Source organism: Agelaius tricolor, unplaced genomic scaffold, assembly GCF_023055355.1.
Source record: "Agelaius tricolor isolate 1412-34295 unplaced genomic scaffold, bAgeTri1.0.p SCAF_12, whole genome shotgun sequence".
Lineage (NCBI taxonomy): Eukaryota > Metazoa > Chordata > Aves > Passeriformes > Icteridae > Agelaius > Agelaius tricolor.
The window spans coordinates 15372125-15394887 of NW_027269272.1; the positions used below are offsets into that span (position 1 = coordinate 15372125).

General features: G+C 43.9%; 1 protein-coding gene across 3 annotated transcripts in view; it reads right to left on the reverse strand.

Annotated features, from left to right (window-relative positions):
• Window positions 1-2539: 2539 nt before the first annotated feature.
• Window positions 2540-22763, reverse strand: part of OSTN (osteocrin) — a 56587-nt gene continuing 36363 nt past the window's right edge. For 2 of the 3 annotated variants that reach the window (XM_071437773.1, XM_071437775.1), the window contains exons 2-5: window positions 9516-9614; window positions 7473-7690; window positions 3178-3274; window positions 2540-2903 (exon numbers count right to left, since the gene is read on the reverse strand). In XM_071437773.1, the coding sequence (XP_071293874.1) occupies window positions 3190-3274; window positions 7473-7690; window positions 9516-9614 (402 nt within the window). In that variant the 3' untranslated portion in view covers window positions 2540-2903; window positions 3178-3189. Of the gene's footprint in view, window positions 2904-3177; window positions 3275-7472; window positions 7691-9515; window positions 9615-16418; window positions 16626-22763 lie in introns of those variants that run through there. The other variant, XM_071437774.1, reaches the window with a different exon arrangement.

A 22763-nucleotide genomic window follows, 5' to 3' on the forward strand; every position in this document is an offset into this window, starting at 1 on the left:
GTATTGCAGACATCAGCATGTATTGAATGCAATTTATTAACTAATTAGAAGCAGAGGTGGTGGAGTTCCCCCCAGGCTTACCCTCGACATGGCAGTGTGAGGGTCCTGTCCTTTCTCCTGAACACACAGAGCAGAATCCCTTCTCCTCCACAGAGTGGCTGCTCACAACCTACCCATGCTTGGGCAGCCACTCTTGCTAAAGTTAATGACCCACAGGCAATAATTAAAGGGATTTCCCTGAGACATTCCAGTAGATCATGTGGATTTATTAGGAGAAAATCCTCACAGACATCTGAATGGATTTGCAAATCCAGGCAGCACAGGGCAAGTCTAGTGTGCAATGGATGCTGCAATTAATCCTCATTTCACATTTCCTGATCTCCATGCTGTGTACTAGGGCTGAAGCCATCCAACATTGTCTAGAAAATGAAATTGTGGTGTTTGGCCTTTCAGACATCATCGTGCTTGAAACAGCACTTGCCAATTTAGAGATTTTAAAGAGTGCTTCCTGAGCCACAGGAACTCTCCATGTGCTCAGTGATTGATGAGGCAAAAGAACAGAAAGACTGTTGCTTTCTCCCAGGTAATCCACACAGTGGGGTGGGAGCAGGACTGAAGCTTCCAGCTCCCAGTTCTACCAACACCACCAGAGACCCCTGTGTCCTGCTTTGCTTTCACATTTCCCCTCAGATGAAGGCCATTTCTGCACACAACTTTCAGCCTTTAAAACTCTGCTTTTTTTTTTTTTGGAAGCCTTTCCTAGTACTTGCCAATTATTAAATACTTCTATGCTCCAGCAGTGTCTTTGCAAAGCTGCTGTGTTTGCACTAGATTCCTCTGCTCTCAGTCTCCAAAAACATGTCAGGCACTGACTCTGGCCATGGTTCTTTGACTGGCAGCTGTTTGAGTGGTCAGGTCACCACTTCCATAATCTGCCCATGCCCCATACATATGGCTGCCCTGCAAGCAGATTATCTGCAGCCTGTCTGGATGAGCTCAGTGCAAGAAGATAAATGTTCCCTAAACTGCAAGGCAGGCTGAGGATGGATGGTGGCAATGACTGCAGAGCTCTGACTGCCTGGCACTGCACTTGCAGGCTTGCTTCTAGCATGGGCTGAAACTCTTGAGTCAGTCTACATGCACCCACTGAGCCCAGCTCTCAGACCCTGCACCTGGAGGCTTAAAGGCAGAAAATTAGCAGCATGACCAGGAGAAAAGTAGGAAGCAAAAACCCAAGATCATCACATATGGACTTACAGGCCTTCTTCTTTTCTCTGACCTCTGAGAGCTTGGTCTGGAAAGCATCTGCAGTGCTTCAGCTCACATACAAGGACAGACAGCTCACCCACCAAAGGGGGAATGATCTCCTAACTCAGCTGCAGTGCTCTGGCAGATGGCAAAGATAGGGACATCTCTTGATGTGAGTCACTGGTTTGTGCTGCTGCTCTCAGCAGCATCAGCCTATATTAGAAATATCAATAAAAGTGAAGTTTCTTGCAAATTTCCTATGCCTGGGCCAGTCTTGGTCTCTGGGCAGGGCTGTAGGCAAGGAGGGAAATGGAAAAGGCCCCTGCTATGTCTGAGCACATAAATTAGATGTTACCTGCTCTTCTGAGTGGGAGCCTCATCTCTCACCATGGCTGAACCAGGGCAATTGTCCCAAAGTCCCAACCCTCACAACAGCTTTTAAGTCTCATTGATTTGCCAAATACTTTTTTTTTTTTTTTAAGATCAGGAAATTTACACTTAATTCCCATCTCCAGCATTGCTTACTGCCTAACACAGGCTGTTTGGCAAGAATAACTTTTTTTTCCTTAATCCTGCATAATCCCTTTCTCAATGGATCTTCTTTTGCAATGCTAAGGATGATTTATACCCCAGAATAGCAATCCAAGGAATTTAGCTGATATGGACCAGTCCAAGAAGGAGAGAGAATGTAAGGTTTAGACAACATCAGCTAGGAATCTGAGCACTGAGATGTCAGCAGAGAGCTCTTCTCAGCTGTACTTTATAATCTGGAAAGAAGTGAAAAGGATGAAAGAGGATTTAAGATAACCTGTTTTACCCTGAAATGAAGTAGAGAGGACATGTTTACATTTTACCAGAGTGAGAAATACTTGAACTTTTAGAGCTGGATTCTGACCATGCCCTGTGCACACATCAAGAGGCTAAAATAAGGCATAAGATGCAGATGGCCTTGGAAGAGGATGACCTCATATTTGGACACTATCCTATGTTATGCATAGGGAGGGGTGAAATGTATTCATCAACTAAAAGTCTCACCACAGTTCAGGATCTGCTATAGGATGAAAACATGTCTAAATATGGTGCAGAGATAAGAGAGAGACTACTCAAAACATCAGGACAAATACTAAGAGTCTTGTCACTGTTCTTATTCAGAGTAACTCCTGGTGAGGGCAGAAAACATCTCCTCCCAAACAGCAGTTCAAAAGCATTCTAGCTTTGTCCCATAACTGCTATATCCTCCCTTCATCTACTGGTCAGCTCCCCTCCAGAAAGGAATGTGCAAAGCAAACTCTGCTTTTCATGGACTGCTGTTGGCATCTCTGGAAGTTTTATTTTCAATCCAAAAAATCTCAGTCCGGCCTGGGATAATAAAATTCTGCAAGTTTAACAGATAAATGCCATGCAATAAAAATATATACATATTCTCTGTTCCCTCCTACCAGTGACATTGTGCACAGCTGTGAGCATTCTGACCTGATGAACTGAACATGTTATTTGTAAATGCAACATTTGTAAAATGCAACTTGAAACAGATTTTGCAGGAGGTCAATTCCTTGAGTGCTGTATCATTAGGCAAAGACAAGACATGCTGTGAGGCATCTTCCAAAACTCTGTAATGTTTCCAATACAGCATCACTCATTCAGAATAGAAGCATCTGTAGGCAAAAAAAAAAAAAAAAAGTAGTAAACATTACATTTTCCAATGTCAGAAATGCAAGGCTTGGGCAAACACACTGTAAGGTGGAGTGGAGGAGATTAAAATGTTAGGAATACTTGTTTGCCTGTAGAGAGGCACTCAGTGGGAAATTAGGGCATTCCATGTTATAAGAAGCCATCGTTCCCCAAGCCTGCTGACATGACTGAGCACCCCCAGCAGCAGAGGACACCTGGGTGCTCCAAGCCTGCCCACAGCTGGATGCTTTGGCTTACCTGCAGGAGCTGCTAAGCCCTGCTGTCACCAAGGTGGCTCACTCCAATCCGGTCCAGAGGAACTCCAAACCTTCTCTTGGGCAGCTCCAGCACTTTCCTGCACCAGGAAAATGAGCAGAGAGGGAGGGAAACAAATGGGGAAAGACATCTATGAATAATCAAGGTGTTACCACATGTTTGATTCCTGCATTCATCCCACTAACATCTCATTGTTCAGGTAGAACAGTGTGCAGGAGCAGCCGAAGATTTGAGAGTTTAAAAATAAGATGCTGCACTTGTCTTACAAAAGGCTGCAGTTGCAGCTGTTTTACAGACTGGCTGAGCTTGATCCACTACCCCTATTTTTATTTGGCAGCAAACTGACTTCACAGGTTAACTGCTATTCATAAAAGAAAGGTGATACACTGCATTTATAAAGGGGGATTGTTTCCTGCACAGTAGCACACACTGCAGGTGACCCATCACTGGGTCTCTGAAAGCTCCAGGGCCAGCTGGGGCCAAGATTAGCAAGGAGGAGGAGGAAAGTATTGCACAGTAAGAGGGGAAAAGTCAGAGATGGCCTGACAAGGTTTTTCTATAGGTTCTTTGGCAATGCAGTGTTCATCAAAATTCTATAGCAGCAGTCCTTTGATTGAAAATGGGAAGATTTAGGGGTTTTTTCCTGTATATGGTAAATTTCCTGACAATTTGATGAATTAGGGCATGAGGAATGTGTGAAAGAATTTCTACACAGCTACATTTTTTTTGCAGTTCTTTTTATATAAAATAATACGTTTCCCCATCTTAATTCAGCATTTTTGGAGCATTTTTTCCACCAGCAGAAGTTTTATTTTAATTAGTTGAGGGAATGGCTAGAATTCCTGCAGCTGAGAACGACCTCAACTTTTGCCCTTAGAAATACTTGTCAGTGAAGTGCAAGTCCAAGAGAAGCCCTGGAAGCTTAATTCTTTATCGGTCCTTGTTGAGGAGCATAAATAAAAATAAATTTTGTTCTGAAAGTTGGCAACTGCTAAGTAACAAGCAGGAGAGAATGCTGTGGTGCACTGGAGGCTAACTTGGTGCCAGCACTGCTGGGCTGCCTCACCCTGGGGCTTTGGGGCTGTGCACACCCCACCCAGAGCTGTGCAGCCCTGGGGCTCACTGAGCAGGCTCCTTCCTCACACCTCTGGGCCAGGGGCTGCATCCAATGCACCATTCCATCCAATGCACCATTCCATCCAATGCACCATTCCATCCAATGCACCATTCCAGCCCAATGCACCATTCCAGCCCAATGCACCATTCCATCCAATGCACCATTCCATCCAATGCACCATTCCAGTCCAATGCACCATTCCATCCAATGCACCATTCCATCCAATGCACCATTCCAGTCCAATGCACCATTCCATCCAATGCACCATTCCATCCAATGCACCATTCCATCCAATGCACCATTCCATCCAATGCACCATTCCAGTCCAATGCACCATTCCATCCAATGCACCATTCCATCCAATGCACCATTCCAGCCCAATGCACCATTCCAGCATCCACTGCCCTGCTGGCTGGGTCCCAGCTGCTTTCCACACGAGCTCAGGGACTGGGAATTGGTGGTGTATCCCCTGTGAGGGGAGCACCACATCAGTGCTGGAGCAGCTGGAGAACATCCCAAAGGAAGGGGAGCTTTTTTTGGCCTGTCCCCTTCCTCAGGCATCCAGCACTGCTGCCCCAAGCCCTGGGGAAGGCAAAGGGAAGGAAAGCCAGGATGCTCAGCCTGTCACCTCGAGGGAAGAGCTGCTTCCTCTGCGGGTGGGGAGGCACAGGTGGGACACTTGGGCTGTCAGAGCCATCCCGAGCCTGCTGGAGAAAAGGGGAGTGAACTCCCTGGAATGGAAGGGGGCTGCGAGGCTGGGGCGGGGCAGGGCGGTGCTTCTGCCCCGTGGGCTGTACCAGGGCCATGCTCTGTGCCCCGGGCAGGGATGGAGAGCTGTCCCAGTGCCATCCTGTGTGCCCAGAGCAGGGATGGGGAGCTGTCCCAGTGCCATTCTCTGTGTTCAGAGCAGGGATGGAGAGCTGTCCCAGTGCCATTCTCTGTGTTCAGAGCAGGGATGGGGAACTGTACCAGTGCCATACTGTGCCCAGAGCAGGGATGGAGAGCTGTATCAGTGCCATTCTCTGTGTTCAGAGCAGGGATGGAGAGCTGTCCCAGTGCCATTCTCTGTGTTCAGAGCAGGGATGGGGAGCTGTACCAGTGCCATACTGTGTGTTCAGAGCAGGGATGGAGAGCTGTCCCAGCGCCCAGAGCAGGGATGGGGAACTGTCCCAGTGCCATCCTGTGTGCCCAGAGCAGGGATGGGGAGCTGTCCCAGTGCCATTCTCTGTGTTCAGAGCAGGGATGGAGAGCTGTCCCAGTGCCATTCTGTGTTCAGAGCAGGGATGGAGAGCTGTCCCAGTGCCATTCTGTGTTCAGAGCAGGGATGGAGAGCTGTCCCAGTGCCATTCTGTGTTCAGAGCAGGGGTGAGCGGCTCTCCCAGCGCTGCCCATCGTTCCCTCTTGCGGCCGCCCCGCGCCACGGCAGCCCCGCCGCTCCGCTCCGCAGCGTCCCCGTGCCGCGGCGTACGAGGGACAAAGTGGCTTTTTCTACTTAAACCAGCCTTGTCTAGGATTCCCGCAGGTTCTTTCTCTCAGTCTGATGTGGATCTTTCTCTCTCTCCTGCCTCCTGCACGCTTTTCCCGTGCTTTTCAAAGCGCTACAAACCGGTGTTGATGGCAGACCAGGATCCGGGCTCTCCTGACATCAGTGGGTGTCAGGACAAGCTGGGAAGTGGCCAAACATTTGATCTGCTCTTTTCCAAAAGTTTCTGCTTTGTGCCAGGCACTGCACACACTGCATTGACTCGGGGGGCTCAATCTGTTTATCAGCTCTCACAAATTTGTTTCCTGGTCTCTAAAGGTACAGGAATGAGCTGTGATCTGCTGGCTGAGCCTGGGACAGGCTGACACACTTACTCCTCCAAGCGCAGCAGCCTCTGCCTGTTTCTATCTGAAGGTACTTCTCTATCAAAAGCCTTACTACTCTTCCATATCATCCATCTGATCTGTGGTCCATGCTGCTGGTGGTGTCAGACTATCACTGCACTGATCAAAGCAGCTCGGGTGCCTCTAATAAATGGCTCAACCCCAAACTTAAAGGGTAAACAGCTCCCCCAAAGTGATAATCCCAACTCAGAACTGCAAACTGTGCTGATGCTGCTGGGAAAGGGGGAATTTTGTGCAGCGTGCCACTCATTTTCCTGAGCTCATTTTTCAGAGACAAACTGCTTTCCACCACCATTTCCCTTTTTGTTTTTTGTTTGTTTGCTTTTTGCCATTGTTTTGAGGAATTTTTTGTTTGTTTCTTTGTTTAGTTTTTTCCTTGTGCTGCATATAGAATGAAAGATTTCCATCCAAAAAAAAAGGAGAAAAATTGGGAACACCATGTGCCTTTGCACAAAATTACAGCTTCAAAAATTACCTTTTTTTTCTTTGCCTGGAAAGGGAAAACATGCTAAAAAGTAAATGAAGAGTGAGCTGATTTTGATATCTTGAAGAGGCAGACAGAACAGAATAATTCTGCTTAAGGTTTTAAGAATTTTGTATTTTATCAGTTTTGGCTGCAGCCAAACAGTCCTAGTGGCAGACTGGATGGATAAATGGAAAAACAACAAGAAAATATTGCAAAACTTTGTTTGAAAAAATACTTGTAATATTGACTGGCTCTCATGAATACTTTCCATTTCCAGATTAAGCTTTAAGCATGTTATTAAATACTTTGTGGCATTAGGGATTCCATCCAAGAGAAGACAGTTACCAGAAGAGCAGAACAAGACAGGCAAGCTCTGTCAGACACAGGGAACAGCCCCTAAAGCTGTGCCCCAAACTCTGTCTCTCCCCAGCCACACTGAGCATCATTCTTTGCTGAGCCCTGTTTATCTTCAAACACACATTGCTGCATTGTTTAAACCCTGACTTATCCAAAGCTAATGGAGGTCTTGAAGCTCATTCTACTGTCTGCCTGCCCATTTTCATGATGTGTCCTTCATCTTTCTGTTCAAAACATCCACTCCACCACACCTTCCTTCCATCCCAGTCTCAGGAGCACCCAGCCCTGCCCCTCTGCTTGTGAACCTCAGGCACATTTCTTGCTTTAGCAAAGCTCATGGCCAGAAATGTAGTTTTAAACTACATTTTAAAGCTAACCCATCAGTGTCCAGAGCACCTAGCAACAGCCTTCCTCCAACTTTATCACTGGCAGGAGCATTTAAGGGTTTACCTCTGTTTGCCTTTAGCATCCAGAGAGGATGAGGAAATTCTGTCAATGGGGGAGCCAAATCCTGGGAAGCTCCTTTTCTTCTTGGTCTCAGTCACCTCATTCTCCAGAGACACCAAGTCATCAAGAAGGAACAGTTTGGCTGCCAGGTTGGTGGCTGACTTCTCTTCACTGGCAATGGGATGGTCTCCCACACCCAGAGCAGCAGAAGGCTCCAGAGGCTGCAGAAGAAAGCAGGAAAATTTCAGTTTGCTGGCTGCTCAAGTCCCAGGAAAAAAAAGAATTCAACCAGTGTCATAGGAGCAGTCCTGTAAATACAGAACTACCAGGACACTCACTGAAACTGGGACAACGTTTTAAAACAAAGATCCTTCTCTGAAACGTGGCCTGTTTCCACAGACAGGATTTTGCTGTCAAAGTCTGGAATTCTTTTTTAATAGAACTGAACTTGCTTTCGTTATTATTGCAAGAAATATCAAAATTTGTTACTCCACAAAGCCTATTTCTGCAGGCCATCCCACTATTCTTATAAAAATTTCATAGAGGCTTGCAACTGAATGATGCCTTCAAAAAAGACTGAACCCTTCCTTCTGCTTAGTGGGGATAAATATCTACAATAACAGTTGAAATTAGAAGGGCAAGAAGAGCCTTTGCTCTTGAATACCTTGCAACTCCACTTACTTTGTATTCAAAAGATATAATGGAATTGTAAGAAGTAAAGTGACAGCTAAAATGATAATCAGAAGTAGAAAACAGTTTCCTTCTGGTAAACCACTGAAAAAAGTACAATTTCACAGATAAGCAGAGATGAGAGTGGGTGTACGTGGTATAGTGGAGGGTTTGCAAACTTGGGAACAGCAATGAAATGAATAAAAACTAGTAATTCTTTTCTCAAGAGAAAGAGCTTCCAAGTCCATCCAGTGAAGTCACCAGATGGTGGATTTAAAATAAATATAAAGAGTTACTTTTTAAACACAGCACACAGATGAAGAGAATGCACTGGCAAAGAATGTTGTGGATACTGAGATTTTAAACTGGTTCAAAGACAAATTCTGGCCCATCAGCAGCTAAAACATGCCCTGGTCCAGTGCAGGTCTCTAGATCTAGAAGTCTGCAAAGATTTTCTGTTCTTATAGTCTTCTCACAAAAATCTGTCACTGATGGAGGCAGGATACCAGGTGTCTGTGGCACCAGAGCAGCAGCTGCTGCAGCACTTTTGGAGAATCAGGTCATGCTTGTGTGAAGACAGAGACCAATGCAGAGGGATCCATCAGTATTCTTCAGCAGCCATCTAATGTTTAAGTTGATCTTAAAACCTATGTAAAAACCCTAGAGGCAAACAGCACTACTTTTAGTTAACTTTTAGATACTTGACTTTTTTTTTTTTATGGCATGAAACCATTACATAAATACCTTTTCTGCCAAATCTGCCTTATGTCAAGATGACATAAAAATAGGGAATGCAGTAGAAGTATTTTCAGGTGCAACCCCTACATATCATCCTGGGTGAAACATGAGACAACTCATCCATTTCATCTGCTGCTCTCCTTTGCAGGCTTAGGCAAGTGACTTTGCTCCCTCCCCCTCCTGGTCTAGTCCATCTCCTTTAATTTGTAATTTTTGTGCAGGTGACCTTCTTCCAGGGATCTCCTTATGGCTTCTGAAAGCTTCAGCTTTCTCATGCTATTATTGTAAGAAGAATAATTAAAAACTTTCCCTCCAGTGTTAGAAAAGTTTGCTTTCCCCTCTTCCTTCACCTCCTTCCCCTCTGCAGGAAGTTCTCTATCCACTGGACAATGTTTTAACACACAGGAAATCCCCAGGTGTTTGGGAGAGGCTGTGAGAATTTGGGTGAGGCCTCATTCAGTCTGTTCCCTTAGAACCTTGCAATTTGCATCTCTCTCTTCCTGAGGCTCCTCCTTGGCCCTCACAGAGTCAATTCTGATCCTACACCTTCCAACAGTGTTTGGGTACTCCAGTGTCCTCCTCACTGTGGGGCTAAGAATGCCCAAGGAAGGGCAGGAACCTTCAGGAACCTTCACCCACCTCTGGAGCTGCCTGTGCAAGGAGCACAGAGCTGGAGTTCCACCACAGCAGGGCAATCACCAGGGCCAAATGCACCACCACCAGCTGGAACTGCAGCATCTGCAAGGGAGAACAATCTGTACATTACTCCACAGCTGCATCCCCTGAGGAATCTTGCTCCACAGGTCTTAAAGAGGTAAAAAACAAAGGGAGACTCTCCCCATGGCTGTTAAGAAGTTTTATCTGTCAGAGTCACTGCATAATGCCAGCTGAATGCTCTTCACCCTTGCATGCAGCATCAGCTCCCTCCTCTGCTCCTTCTACAAAGCCCTGCCAATCTTCTGATTCCTTTCTGCACAGAGGTGCAATCCCTGCAGCAGCAGCAGCAGTGAGGAATGCAAACCTGCCTTAAAACCAGATGAACTGCATGCTCACTTGTCAGCAGGGACCTTTGGCTGCCCCTGGCCTCCCCACATGCTGGAGAGGTGCTTAAAGCTGTGACAGAAGTCATGTACCCCTCCAACAGTATTTTGAAGGCAAGGCTGAATTTTGCTAGTTCCCAACATGATTTAGTGGGAGCCACAACCTCCAATGGCATCCTGCAATAAAATTATTCACAGTGAGCTTGCAGAGGGATGGGTTGGTGAGACTGGTGTGGTCTGACCATATGTCACAGCTGCAGAACTGCAGATGCCCACCAAGCCTTTCAATAATGCAGGGAGTTTTGGGAAGCTCAGGATGAGGAAGGTGCTTGGTTACCTCTGGACACAGGTTTAGCCTACATTGTTTGAGTCCTTGTTTGGATCTAGTTCTTAAAACCTGATGTGCCTTCAATTCCCCAGGTGGGAGTGTTTCAGGTGATGTCAGGAAGAGCTGGGCTGGGGCCTTTTGCCAAAGGCATCTGCTAATTTGCTGTTTTCTCTGTCTCCAGGTCCTGCCCCAGAGTATAATTCAAGTCTGATTCTGCCATTCCTTGCTGATTCTCCACTTGGCAGAGCAGAAACACAAAGAGTATATGAATATATATACACATAAATTATTATTATTATCATTATCCATAGGTGATGGGCAGTTAGGAAGAAAGCTGCTGGTTTCTCTGCAGGGGTGAGGCAGACAGTTGACTGGAATTAAAGGACAAAGTCAAAGCACTAAACCACCTGGTGCCACTGTCTCTGAGCCCTGCAGCAACAGCCATTGCTTGACATAAACACAGAGGTCTGCCTGGGTGTTTTTAAAGCTGGAACTCTCTACAATGTATATTTTTGTATGTGGGTGTGCATTGAAATTTGAAGTAGCACTCTACTACCTTCACAGATAACCACATCCTGATTATTTGGATACAGAGATGTAAAAATAAAGGGCAAGGTTAAAAACATATGTTTATTATGGTTTAGGATCTGTGCTGGTATTCATTCAGGCCAAAGACTAAAGAGCTAAAAATAGCAGCTGGTACACTAATGAAAATAAACAGTGAGGCACCTGCAGCACCAAAGACATTTGATTAACTGGTCAGAACTCAACGCCAGTGAAATTAGAAGCAGAGGAAATTTTAAGGACTTAAAGCTTGGCTCTACTTCCCAAAGAAATAAGCAGCTAAAGAGGTGGTGTCACTCACTGAAAAGGGAGCAAAACCTGAGTCCAGCAAGACCCTGTTGTGCTGATTTTCATGCAGCAATGGGACCAAGGCAGGAGAAAAAGGCAGGGTTATTGTAGTTGAACGGTTTGGCTTTAGAAAAGCAATTGCAAAACTAACAATGCAGTGAGGATTATGTAAATACAATTAAAATCACACTTTCTTCTGCCAGTCTGGGACTTAGTTTTACCACCTTCAGCCATGTCAAAGGACCTTAGTTATTAAAACAAGTTATTGGCATTTCTCCTTGAGCTTATTTGTTGCAATTGGCCAAGCAGAGCCCTCTGGCCAAAACGGGGTTTTCCCAGCCATGCACTGGCTATTGCTTCACCCCACCCATATTTTACCTTGACACATTCCAAGAGAGACTTTAAGAGAGGCTGGACAGAATTTGTTCCTGAAGGAGACTAAGCAAAGCCCTGACAAGCTTTTCAAGATGCACCCTTAACTGAATTTGAAATTCATTGTATTGAAATTGTATCCTTCCAGAAAATTCTTCACCACCAACTTCACAGAGCTAGGTCAAGGGATAATAATTCCATGCCTGCAATATCTGAGAGTCTTGTGTTATCTGACATAAAATATGGTTTTCCCTTCTCTAAATGTAATTGCAAGTCTGAAATTCAGACATATTTATGTGTCTTAGTGATACTTTAGCTTGAAATGTGTCAAAACTAAAATTCCTCATGTAATTAGGTATCTTTGTTGGCAGTCCAATTAAAATAAAATTAAAGATAAAAGAAAGAACAGTATTCTACCTTATCAAAGCAGGATAAACATACAAAACTTTTACTTAGGAACCAGTGCAGAGCCATTTTCCAAGAAAATATCACAAGAAAGCAAAACACCTTACCAAACAGAAACTGTTAAGTCTCCAACATCAAACCAAAGGACTTAAAAGATGTTTTTCTTACAGACAAAAAACCAAAACCCAAAATGACATCCTGAAGATAAGTGGGCTGAACAAACCTCAGACAGAATGCAATTCATCACCAAGCTCCAAACCCATTGCCTGTCAAAAGCAGTAACAGCCATCATTGTTCTTACCCATTTGAACCACGATATTTCACATTACTGTGGAGATTACTCTGCAAGCATAAATCACAAGGGACTTATTTTTCTTACTGGCCTGTTAGCAAGAGAACCGAGGCAAGACATCACGCCTTGCTCTGCAATCCTTCACTCCAGTGTGTCCTGCTGGCTGTGCTCTGCTCGTGGCTCCAGCATGGAGCATGCCCAAGCCGCCTGCAAACCAGGACCTTGCTCTTGCAGTGAGCACCCTGTGGCCAAGCCTTGAGGCTTTGCCTGGATGACACCAAAGTGACCTGATGCAGAGCCAAGGCTTGGCTGTCCCACAGGCACTGGGAAGCTCCTGGCAGTGCCTCTTTGGCCTCCAGTGCTCCTCTTATAACACTGGGACAGCACTGGGAAGTGATGAACTTCATCACCTGCTGGCCAGGAAGGTCTGGGACTGTGCAGATTCTGGCCAGCTGGGGGAAATCAGGTCTGCAAACCAGTTACTGAGCTATTTTGTTACTGCTCCAGCACCACAAAACAGAATGTTAACTGCTGCTACCTATCTTAATTGAATTGATTAATCAAACTGAGTACTCGCACTGGCCTTGCTATGCTTGCATTGCACACCCAATAGGAATATACCTTGGCGAAAAAAATTATGATGGATGGTTATCTTACCAAAAGAACAACTTACAAATGGCTTGTATGAAGCTCTAAGAAGTCTGCTCCTGCTGGAACAAATTTTCCTTACTTTTAAAAGTTGTAAAAGGTATCCTCTGATCATATAAATCACCACAAAGCCAAAAATACCACCCCTACCCCCAGTGATTTCAGAACTGCTGAAGGACCCTGTGTGTCCTTGTAGTTATGTAAATGTCAAGGAAAAAGGAGAAAAATCAAAACAAATCTCACCCTCAGAAAAAAAGCAGATCTCAAAAATAGGTTAGAGTGGTGTTTCTGTTGTCATCCCACAGAGGAGATATGGAGCATTTCTCACATATTGCTTTCTAAAAGATACTGAAGCCACACATTGAAACTTGGGGCTTTAGTGACAAAATGAAATGTAAGCTGCCAGTGTCAGGCTCTTTATGTTATTAATTATGTGTTTTCTGGAGTAGGCATAGGTTTTTAAACAATGCCATATATTTTGTTTTACATGGTACAGACACTGACATTCTACAATGTATTTTTCCTTCTATTTTCAGTTTCATGACCATATAGATATATAGAGGCAGGTAGGTTTCATCTAGGGGAACCAGAAAGAACTTGAAATTCATAGACTTATGCAAGAGGCTTATGATTAGTTATTTTGAGATAACTAGGCATTTTTGCGTCCCAAAAGAATCTTTTTGTCAGACAGTATTTCAAGGCCAAGCATGCTCCACTTCCTGAAAATGAAGCTCCTTCAAGGTTTCTCAAGGTAGTCAGGATTTGTTGATTGATTTCTAAAGCCTTCATTTCAATAACTGCATTCCCTGTGCCATGATTTCTGGTGTTCAGTCCTGACAAGTTCTCATATCACCACGTGAGTCACCTTTGCCTGTTTGACAGCTGTGCTTTGGCTCAGAAGTTGCTCGAGCACACAGCTGTTCCTACCACTTGTACTCAGATAAAACAGAGCTTTATGCCATGGTTTCAGTCATGGTTTAGTCACTGCAGGGTTCACCTGGACCCTGCCCACAGAGGACACAACATCTGTGGGAGCAGCACTGGCATCATGTGAAGAAAGGATGGAAAGGTGACCCTCTAATTTCCATGAGGAGTCCAAGAAGGGCATAAATGAACACAGCCATGCCAGGGCACCTTGGCTGAACTGACACAAGCATGATTCAGGAACAAATTAACTGACAGAGGTGGGCAAGCACTTGTGAAAAGACAGTCATGGTTCTCATCTCTATGGTTCTCATCTCTTCCTTTGAAAACAGGGCATGAAACCAAATGGCCATACAGAACAAATGAGAACAAATTTCTTTAGAATGGACAGGAAGGACACAGGTTGGACATCCTGCAAAGCTGGCTACACATTTACTCTATTACACTGTGTAACCAGTCCATTTTTAGCAACAGATTTCAAAAATTAAAAACCCCAAACTCACACATATACCATAAAATTAGGAGACCGTGAAGCAACAGATAAACAGAAATGACAAAGCCCATCTAGAAGCTCAGGGGCTATTAAAAAGGAGGGATGCTATGAAGTGTAAAAAAATATCTCTTAGTGGGAAAAACCTATTTGCACCTTTCCTCAAAAGATAATTGAGTGAGCTGCGGTATTCCTGGTATGTACAAAGGAATACAAAACATTATTAGACTGTTCTTCATTGCCAACAAACTCTCAACCCTACACTGTTTATAAATATACTGACTAAACATGCCAACTTTTCTTAACATTTCCAACAGTTTGACATTCAGCTTTCTTCCTCCTTTTCCACAAGAGCCAAAAACTTTTCATTGTTAGAGTGCCATCTTCAGAATTTGAAGCAAAAATAAGAAATCTTTCCATCAGGAAAAATCAAGAAAATAGATTGTGGTTTTCTATATTAGAAAATATTTTTCCTAACAGCATTGAAGAGATAAGTAGATCTTCACATCAGATATAAAGAGTATATTAGCAAAATAGGTTTTCAGTAGAAAAACAGACCATTAAAGAATAATAAAAATATCCCTCAAGATGAACTTTTCAGAGACCAGAATGGCATTGGAATTTCTTAACAAGATTCAAACACTGATACTGCTTTACTCAAAAAACACTTAAACATTCTGATCAAGGGTATTACTTGAAGAAGAAAAGTCTTGGGGGAGATGCATTGCAAATGGAAATTAGAGAGTAACCCGTCTCTCTGAGTTAAGTAAGAAGAGAAGGAAAGCTGGAAGCACTTGCAATCTTTGTCAGGGTCTAATAACAGAGCTCTTACAACTGCTGTGTGTTTTAATTGGCTATTCAAGAAGCCCAGAGAGGCACTTGTCATTCATTCCAAGAGTGAAAACAAAGTCCTAATCTCCTGAAATCAGATTGGCAAGTATTTATAAAAAAATTAGGAATGCCTGGTCCAGTCATATATATTTTGCAGTCTTCTCATCATTTACACCATAGATTTGCTTGGTTTGAGCTGGGGGGTTTTGCCTGTTATTCCTCATAATGTTCAAAGTATTTTACAGGAAAAGTAGGTTGAGCTGCATTTTGGATACAGGTGAGCAGAGACAGATAAATGCAATAAGAAATTTCTTGAGTTAAGCAGTGGGCAGAGGCACAAAATGTCCTCTCAGCTCCTCAGGTTTCAGCTCTGCACTCCCCACTAGAGAACAATCATTGCAAATTGAAAGACCAAGTAAGGAAAGCTAAGGGCACTGCATGCTAGTGCTTCAAAAATTAATGGATTCTGAACTTTATTGTAGCCTCTGGACATCTAAACCAAACGTTATTTGCATGTATTTACTTGTACAACTTCAGTGTGGGAGGAAAAAGAAACCCAGTGAAATAGTTTTGAACTCAGAATGGAGAAATTACAATGACTATCACAGAATCAGAGTCTGCCTTCAGTTACAGGGGCACAAAACTGAACTAGCCAGATCACTGGATAATGATAATTACTCTGCTAGTGTAGGAATGTTTTTGCAGTTATTCTATTATTGCAGGAATGCAGCAGAATCTGGATCAACATTTGTCTAATATGGGATATAGTAAAACCCTTTTGCAGATTCATAAATTAAAGACTTTTCCTAAATAATTTATCTCATGTTTTCCAATATATTAGATGTAGCAAACTTGTCTACAACATAAGATATTTAGCAATGCAAAAGAATTATTCTGTCACAGCTCTTCAGCTTATTTTAAGAAGTAATATGCATTTGACAATAACTTACACAAAAGAAAAATCCATAACAATATAAAAAGACAGCAGTTTACTGCAAAGCACTGCAACAGCATAAAAGTAATTTGTCACTGCTGCAAAATGCACTGACACATTCTGTTTAAATATTGGTGGATTAACTGAAGGAAATAAGTTTCCACTGAATATTTGTATCTCAGTTTTACTACCAAAAATCCCAGGCGACAGGCACCTTATTATCTTAATTCCAAAGTAAAAAGTACTGGAAAAAGTACTTGTGCTTTTCCCATCAGATCTTTATACCTTTTACACGTCTGTTAATTAAAAAAAAAAAAAAAAGAAGAAAGCATCAAAAAGAGGAAAACACAGAAGAGAAGAATGCTTCTGTAAAAAGAGCAGAAGACATAAAACATCCCCAACACATTCTGCCCTCACTCCTCTTACCTTGCATTGGATGCAAGCAATTCCAACCTTAATGGTCCTGCTATGTTCTTCCTCCTAACTTATCCTTAATGTTCAGCTTTCTTTCAGAGTTTTTATAGTGTCTGGTGTAGGCTACAAACTCCAATCACTGCCTTTGCTTTCTCTTACATCATTTCTAAAGATTTTCCACTGATCCTTGCCCTAAACCTTTCTCTGTCCTGCACTCTCACACACATACTTGCCACACATTTGTTATATTTATTGCTCTGATCAGAATGATTAGGTTATGATTAAAGGTCTAGAGGTTTGTTCTGGGGTTTTTTTTCAGCTTTTTTTTTTCATATAATTTCAAGATTCAGACAGTCAGGGGAGTAGAAAGATTTTCAGCAGCATCACCATTCCTCTAAACTCTCACTTTTGTAAACTGCAGTACAGAAACACAATGTCCTGAGTCATTACTGAGGTTTTTTTTAAACTTTGTTTCTTGGGGACATCAGAAGGACTGTATTAGCTTCAGAAAGAAATTACCATATTTTTAGTAGACCAAACACCACTGTAAGTTAAGCATTTAGAAAAGGATTGTGCTTTTGTAAAGCAAGTGACAAGAACTTCAGTCTTTCAGACACTTCATTTCTGTTATTGAACTGTTAAGCTATTGAATTGTAAAGCATGAGCTGTGGAGATGCCTATCTTTCCTAGGCAGTACCAGAGGACTTATTTCTTTCCCTGTTTGCCTCCCTAGAATAACTCTAATTCCCTTTTTGCCCCTTTTTAAAAATCTCAGATTTTAATAGATTCTCAGAGCATTTTCAACCTAGTTTGGGGTTTAAAATTCTAACCAGTGCAGGCTCCTTAAGAGTTAATTCACAGTAATTTTATTCCCTAAATAGAAAGGCACAGTACTCTGAAATTAGTTTTTACTCTGACTTGCCAAAAGGTGTTCCTACAAGCCATGGAGAGTGAAAGGAAATTTTCAGTATGTGGGAAAAAATTGCCAGCCAGGAAGCAAACACTTTGATTTCATTTGTCTTGATCAAAGTGACTAGGGAAAAACAGGAGTTTGGTCATATTGAGGCAAAGCAAGGACTCCTGCCCCATATCTGGACATGTTCCAGGCCAGGCTGGATGGGGCTCTGAGCACCCTGGGCCAGGGGAAGGTGTCCCTGCCCAGGACAGGGGGGTGGCACTAGATGATATTTAAGGTCCCTTCCAACCCAAGGTGTTCTGTGTTTCTACAGCATCTCCCAGTACAGGCCAACAGGGGAATGTGGCCTAGAGCAGATCTGCAGAAATCCTGCAGAAACACACAGAGGAGCTGGCCACAGGAGCTGCCACACCAGGGTCAGGCAGCTTGAGGCTCTTCCCCACTGCAGGGTCCAACAGAGCAGTGATGGCAGCTGCAGAAGTGCAAATGGGCTCCACGGGTACTGGAGGAGCAGGAGAATCAAAAGAGCAGAGCCAAACACCAGCAGACTGCTGGAACCCAGCTGGAAATGCTGCTGCACAAAGAGACCTGGACTGAGGCCATTTTACTGCTTTTAGGTGGTGGTTTGCTGCTGGAAGTCCAAGGACGCAGCGGTACTTGACCAACGTGTCTAAAACAAGCAAGAAGGATCTCAAGGAAAAAAAAAGAAGGATCATGACAATCTAACAATGAGGTATGATCAGTGTATGGGCTACCTTAGTGACATGTGACCACAAGGTGCTGCTGACCAGCTACTGCAGTTCCAGGCACTGAGTTTCTTCTTCTTTCTTCTGTTGGAAGGACACAAGGTGGCACTCACAGGCATTTACTCCTCTTGGGAGTTCTTATCTTAAGATCTTCAAGCAGAATCTCTGCAGGATTCCATTCTGCCACCATGCTTGGTGTTGCTGTGGCTGGTAGGAGAGCTGGGCTGTGACACTGAGAGTAAGCTGATGACAGAGAGCTGAGTGCTGGCAGTGAAGGTGTTTTGGTGTCTCACAGCACAGGGGAGAGTCTGGAGAACAGCTGAGACTCAGCCATCTACAACTCAGCACCTCACAAGAGTGAGGGAGAGGGGGGAGGACTGCAGAAAAAACAGCAGGAGAATGCAGCCATAGTGTCACCTCCTTTGGCTCCAAGAGGATGTCTAAGAACTGGCATCAAAATTTTCTTTTATCCTCTCCATGGATCAGTGATGCTACAGCAAAGCTCCAGCCACTTTTGGACCTACTCTGAGGTTGAGGGTCTTCCTTTAAGAAAAGTTATTTTCTATTTGACAATTTATCATTGTGTCCTTCCTACAAAATCTAAAAGATTTCAGAAATGATTGCTGATACACACAATTATCATCAGCTCCAACTAGGAGGTGTGTAAGACTCAGATCTAGGTAATTTGTCATCTTTATGAGCTGCTTCTGACCTTAGCATAAGACATTCTGCCAGCACACATGTGGGTTTTCTCTCTGGGGAAAAAGAAACCCCAACAAACCAACCAATAAACAAAGCAAGCAAGAAGCTAACAAACAAAACAAAAGAAGAAATACTACTAATAAAAATGAATAGCATGTTAGAGTGTTAACATTTAATTTCCTGCTCTAAATTGACTGTGATTTATTAACACTTTTTTGACACCTTCTAGTGAAGACTGCCAAGGAAGCTTCCCAGATAATGAAAAAGGTATATGGTGGTTACTCTGCTGGCAGAGCATCTAAGGAACAGATACCCTCAGCAACGCTGTGGTTTAATTATACTTACAATATAATTAAGCTGGGGCAACCAAGAGTTTGGAAGGACTCATTGTTGTCTTAAAAATGAATGAATAAACAAATATAATGTGATGTTTCTCAACTATGAAAACAAAAAAAAGGAAAATTGGAGGAGGTGAGGACACAAGACAGGAAGCTCTTTTTGTTACCATCCAAGAGAAAGACAAACTTACCTCCCTACTGCCCTCATGGTCCCACAAGAATTTCTGTAAATCTTTCAACACTGGTTTGCAAATCAGTTGAGCTGGCTGTTTTCCTTAAGTAGACAAGTTCTGATTCAGAGAGCAGGAGTTAGCAGGGGCTCACTTGTGTAATTGTTGAGCAATCTGGCTCTTCAGCACCCTTGCCTGTGGAAACTATATTTGGGGTTGTCAGACCTTGTCTGTAAAGGCGTGGGAATGGCACAGGAACACAATGCTTGATATTCCTGCACTTTCAGTCCTTCCCTTCTCCCACTAAAATGTACAGCAGTGCTGTTACATCCCTGGGATCTGAGCCACAGGAGCCTCCTTGCTCTATCACTGAGCTGTCCCATGGGAATTTCACCTTCCAGCCTCCCCAGAGGGTGCAACCCTTTCCAGCAGCACTGGTTCCTCACACAGCATCACTCCCCATAAATCAACATGAACAGTGCAGGGGCCAGCAGGCATCATGGCCAGAGCAAAAGACCTGTCCTCAGGAATTTCTAATTGATCTGGCATGGAGTAAAGGCTTGTGACCTGAGGCATTCTGATTACTTCTGATTATAAATATTATACATATTTTCACTAAGCACTGAGTGTGTCATCAGAAAGAGTCCAGTTCTCAGTTTAACATGGAAAAACAACACCACACTGAAGTTAGCAAAAGTGGACATTTTTCCAGATGTGCAAGGTTTGCCCCAAAATTCTAAGCAAGAATCCAAGTGCTTTTTTTTTGTTTTCAAATTAAAAACTATATTCTTTAAAATAAAGAGCTGATTTTCATGAGCCAGGTGCTCAGCTGATACTGATTCATATAGCTCTGAGATAAAAAACTGAGATATTCCAAATTACAGTGACTTCAATTTATTTTTACTTCTTGAGACAATAAACTCTTCAGATAAAATTGGCCCAATTCTGACACCAGTCTAAAAAAGGAAAAGCATTCCACCAGATTAATAAAAACACAGGATTTTACAGCTACATTATTGGTACAGGGAGAACATCCAACATTACTTTTGTTGCATTTACATTCATATCTTGTCTGGAGAATGGGAAACATTTAAAAATAACCACCCCAGATTTTTAGTCAATACAAAAGAGAGAATTTCAGAAACCAAGCTAATTCCCACCTATTTGCATGTTGATACAGAGAGCCAGAGAGCAGATGACTCACTGTAAGCCAGACTATGGAAAAGAGACCCTGCATTAACAATGTGCATGAATGTTTTCCAATAGAAGGTACATTCTACCTTGGAAGGAAAACCTATGTTAAGACAGCTATTTTTAAATCTGCAAACTATCAAAGTAGGCTTTGCTGTGTCACTTCCATTTAAGATGAATCCTTGCAGCTAGATAGAGTTGGAGAAACAAAACCCACAAAGTGAAGGTAGAAAATAGCACTGAAGACAGTAACATTCTTTAGGAATGTTAGGCTTCTTACCAGAAGTTTCTATATATGTACATTTTTAAGTCCTTTGTGCTGGAATTATGTGCTTGCGGTAGGTGTTGGGCCAGGACATGGATGAATCCATGAAAAGCTCTCAAAAAGCAAAGCACAAGTCCCCAAAAAGGACAGCTTCTTGAAAGGCAAGGCATGCTCTGATGCAGAAGGTTGTGTTTGGAAATAAAAGATGTTTTATCTCTGGTGCCCATGCCATTGGCTCCCAGCCCAAGATGGACGTGAGGAGTGAAGATGGCCAAGAAAAGCAACAGGACCTTTTGTGCTATGGACACAGTGGTCCATGAGCTAATGGACAAGGGGTAACAAAAACACACACACACCTCAATGTACCAAACAAACAGTAATAGTCCTGGGACAGTGTCAGCCTGGTCCTGACCCAACTGGCAACACAGAAATGAAAATTAGTAGATTGTATTTCTGTCCCTTCTAACTATGCTCCTTGGAGTCAATGCTAAAGATAAGCTGGGAACCAGCCCCATCTTTCTGTGCTAGGAGGGAAAAGTGTTGATGTTTTCACACTGCCTGCCTTGTCCAAGATGTGTTCTGATGCCCCTGCCACTGAAGCAAGCTCTTTGTGGCCTGTGAGCCCTGGTGGCACAGCACACAAAGCACAGGACAGCAGAGTGTGCACCTGCACAGCTCACACTGCAGCTCCAGAGCCAGCTACAGACAGATGGGGCCATGCAGCACAGCCCTGGATGTGCAGCAGCAGCTCAGGTTTAGATGTGCTCAAAGAAGAAAAAATGTGTCTGCCCTGAAGCTGTCCTCACCTCAAACTTTATTTCAATCAACTTTTCATCATTTTCTTGCAGAACTGAGAAGTGTGGTGGAGTTTTGTTTATTGGCACCAGGACGAGAGGTGCAGAAGAAGCAAAGAAAGCAGCTAACCAGCAAAATGATGACAACAGATTGGGGAAAAAGAGGAAGGATAGATATTCTCCAGTCAGATGCAGAGGTGTGGAAGCTGGGCAGAGCCATGTGGACCACTCACAGCATCACAGGATGCTGCAGGAAATCCCACCACCCGTTTCCTACCTGACATGCAAGTAAAGGAAGTCATGTGAAAGGTGAGGCTGGGAAGCTGTTCCTCCCTGGAAACAGTTCCTGCACCAAATGGCATTAATAAGGAAGGTTCTGTCCCCTCATTCCTGGAAAGTCCACCCCTGGGATGGGACTATGCTGTGCTGGAATCCAAACAGAGCATGCTGTTAGTGTCAATCCAGGAGTTCAGAGCAATTTGTGCTGGCTGATTTGATTTTTTTTCCTGCTTTGCTCTAGTATAAATGCACTTATGGATTAGTTCTTTCAAGAGAACCAGCAAACAAGGGAAATAGCAAACCTTCATTACAGAAATGAAGGTCTCTGGTATTTCTCAGAATTCACCATCTCACAACAGTTTGTAAATTCGTCCTAACAGCTGAGCCAAATTCTGGTGCATGACTTGTCCGCTTCAGCCGGACAGAGGCCTGACTGTGCCGGACTGTGCGCCTTTCTGCAGGCAGCTGCGTTCCGTGGGCAGCCGCAGTTCCCGGCTGGGCCGGGCTGTCCAGCGCGCCCCGGGCGCAGCGCGGCGCTCTCCGGTCGCTCACCGCCCTCTAGGGGCGGCCGTGCCGTGCGCGGCGCTGAGCGGGGCGCGCTGCCCCGGGCCTCCCGCAGCAACAGCAGCAGCGGGAGGGAGGCGCTGGCAGGCTCGAATAGCTCCAGGTACTCCTATGGGCACAAAGGGCTGAGACCCGATGCCCAGCTCCTCCCTTATTCCTTCCCTCTCCGGATCCGAGCTCACCCCGCTGGCAGCGTTTTCCCTTTGGGCATTTTGCATTGTGCCATGCAGAGAGGAGTGAGACACACAGAGAACCATAATACACAGGTACAGTAAAAGGCAGTACAAGTAACTGCCCGACTAAACTCTTGTTACAGCTTATTTTTTTTCACAAGCTATGTGCATGAACTAAACCAGTGGCACAGCTGCAAGGATTGACTGTGCCCACATGAG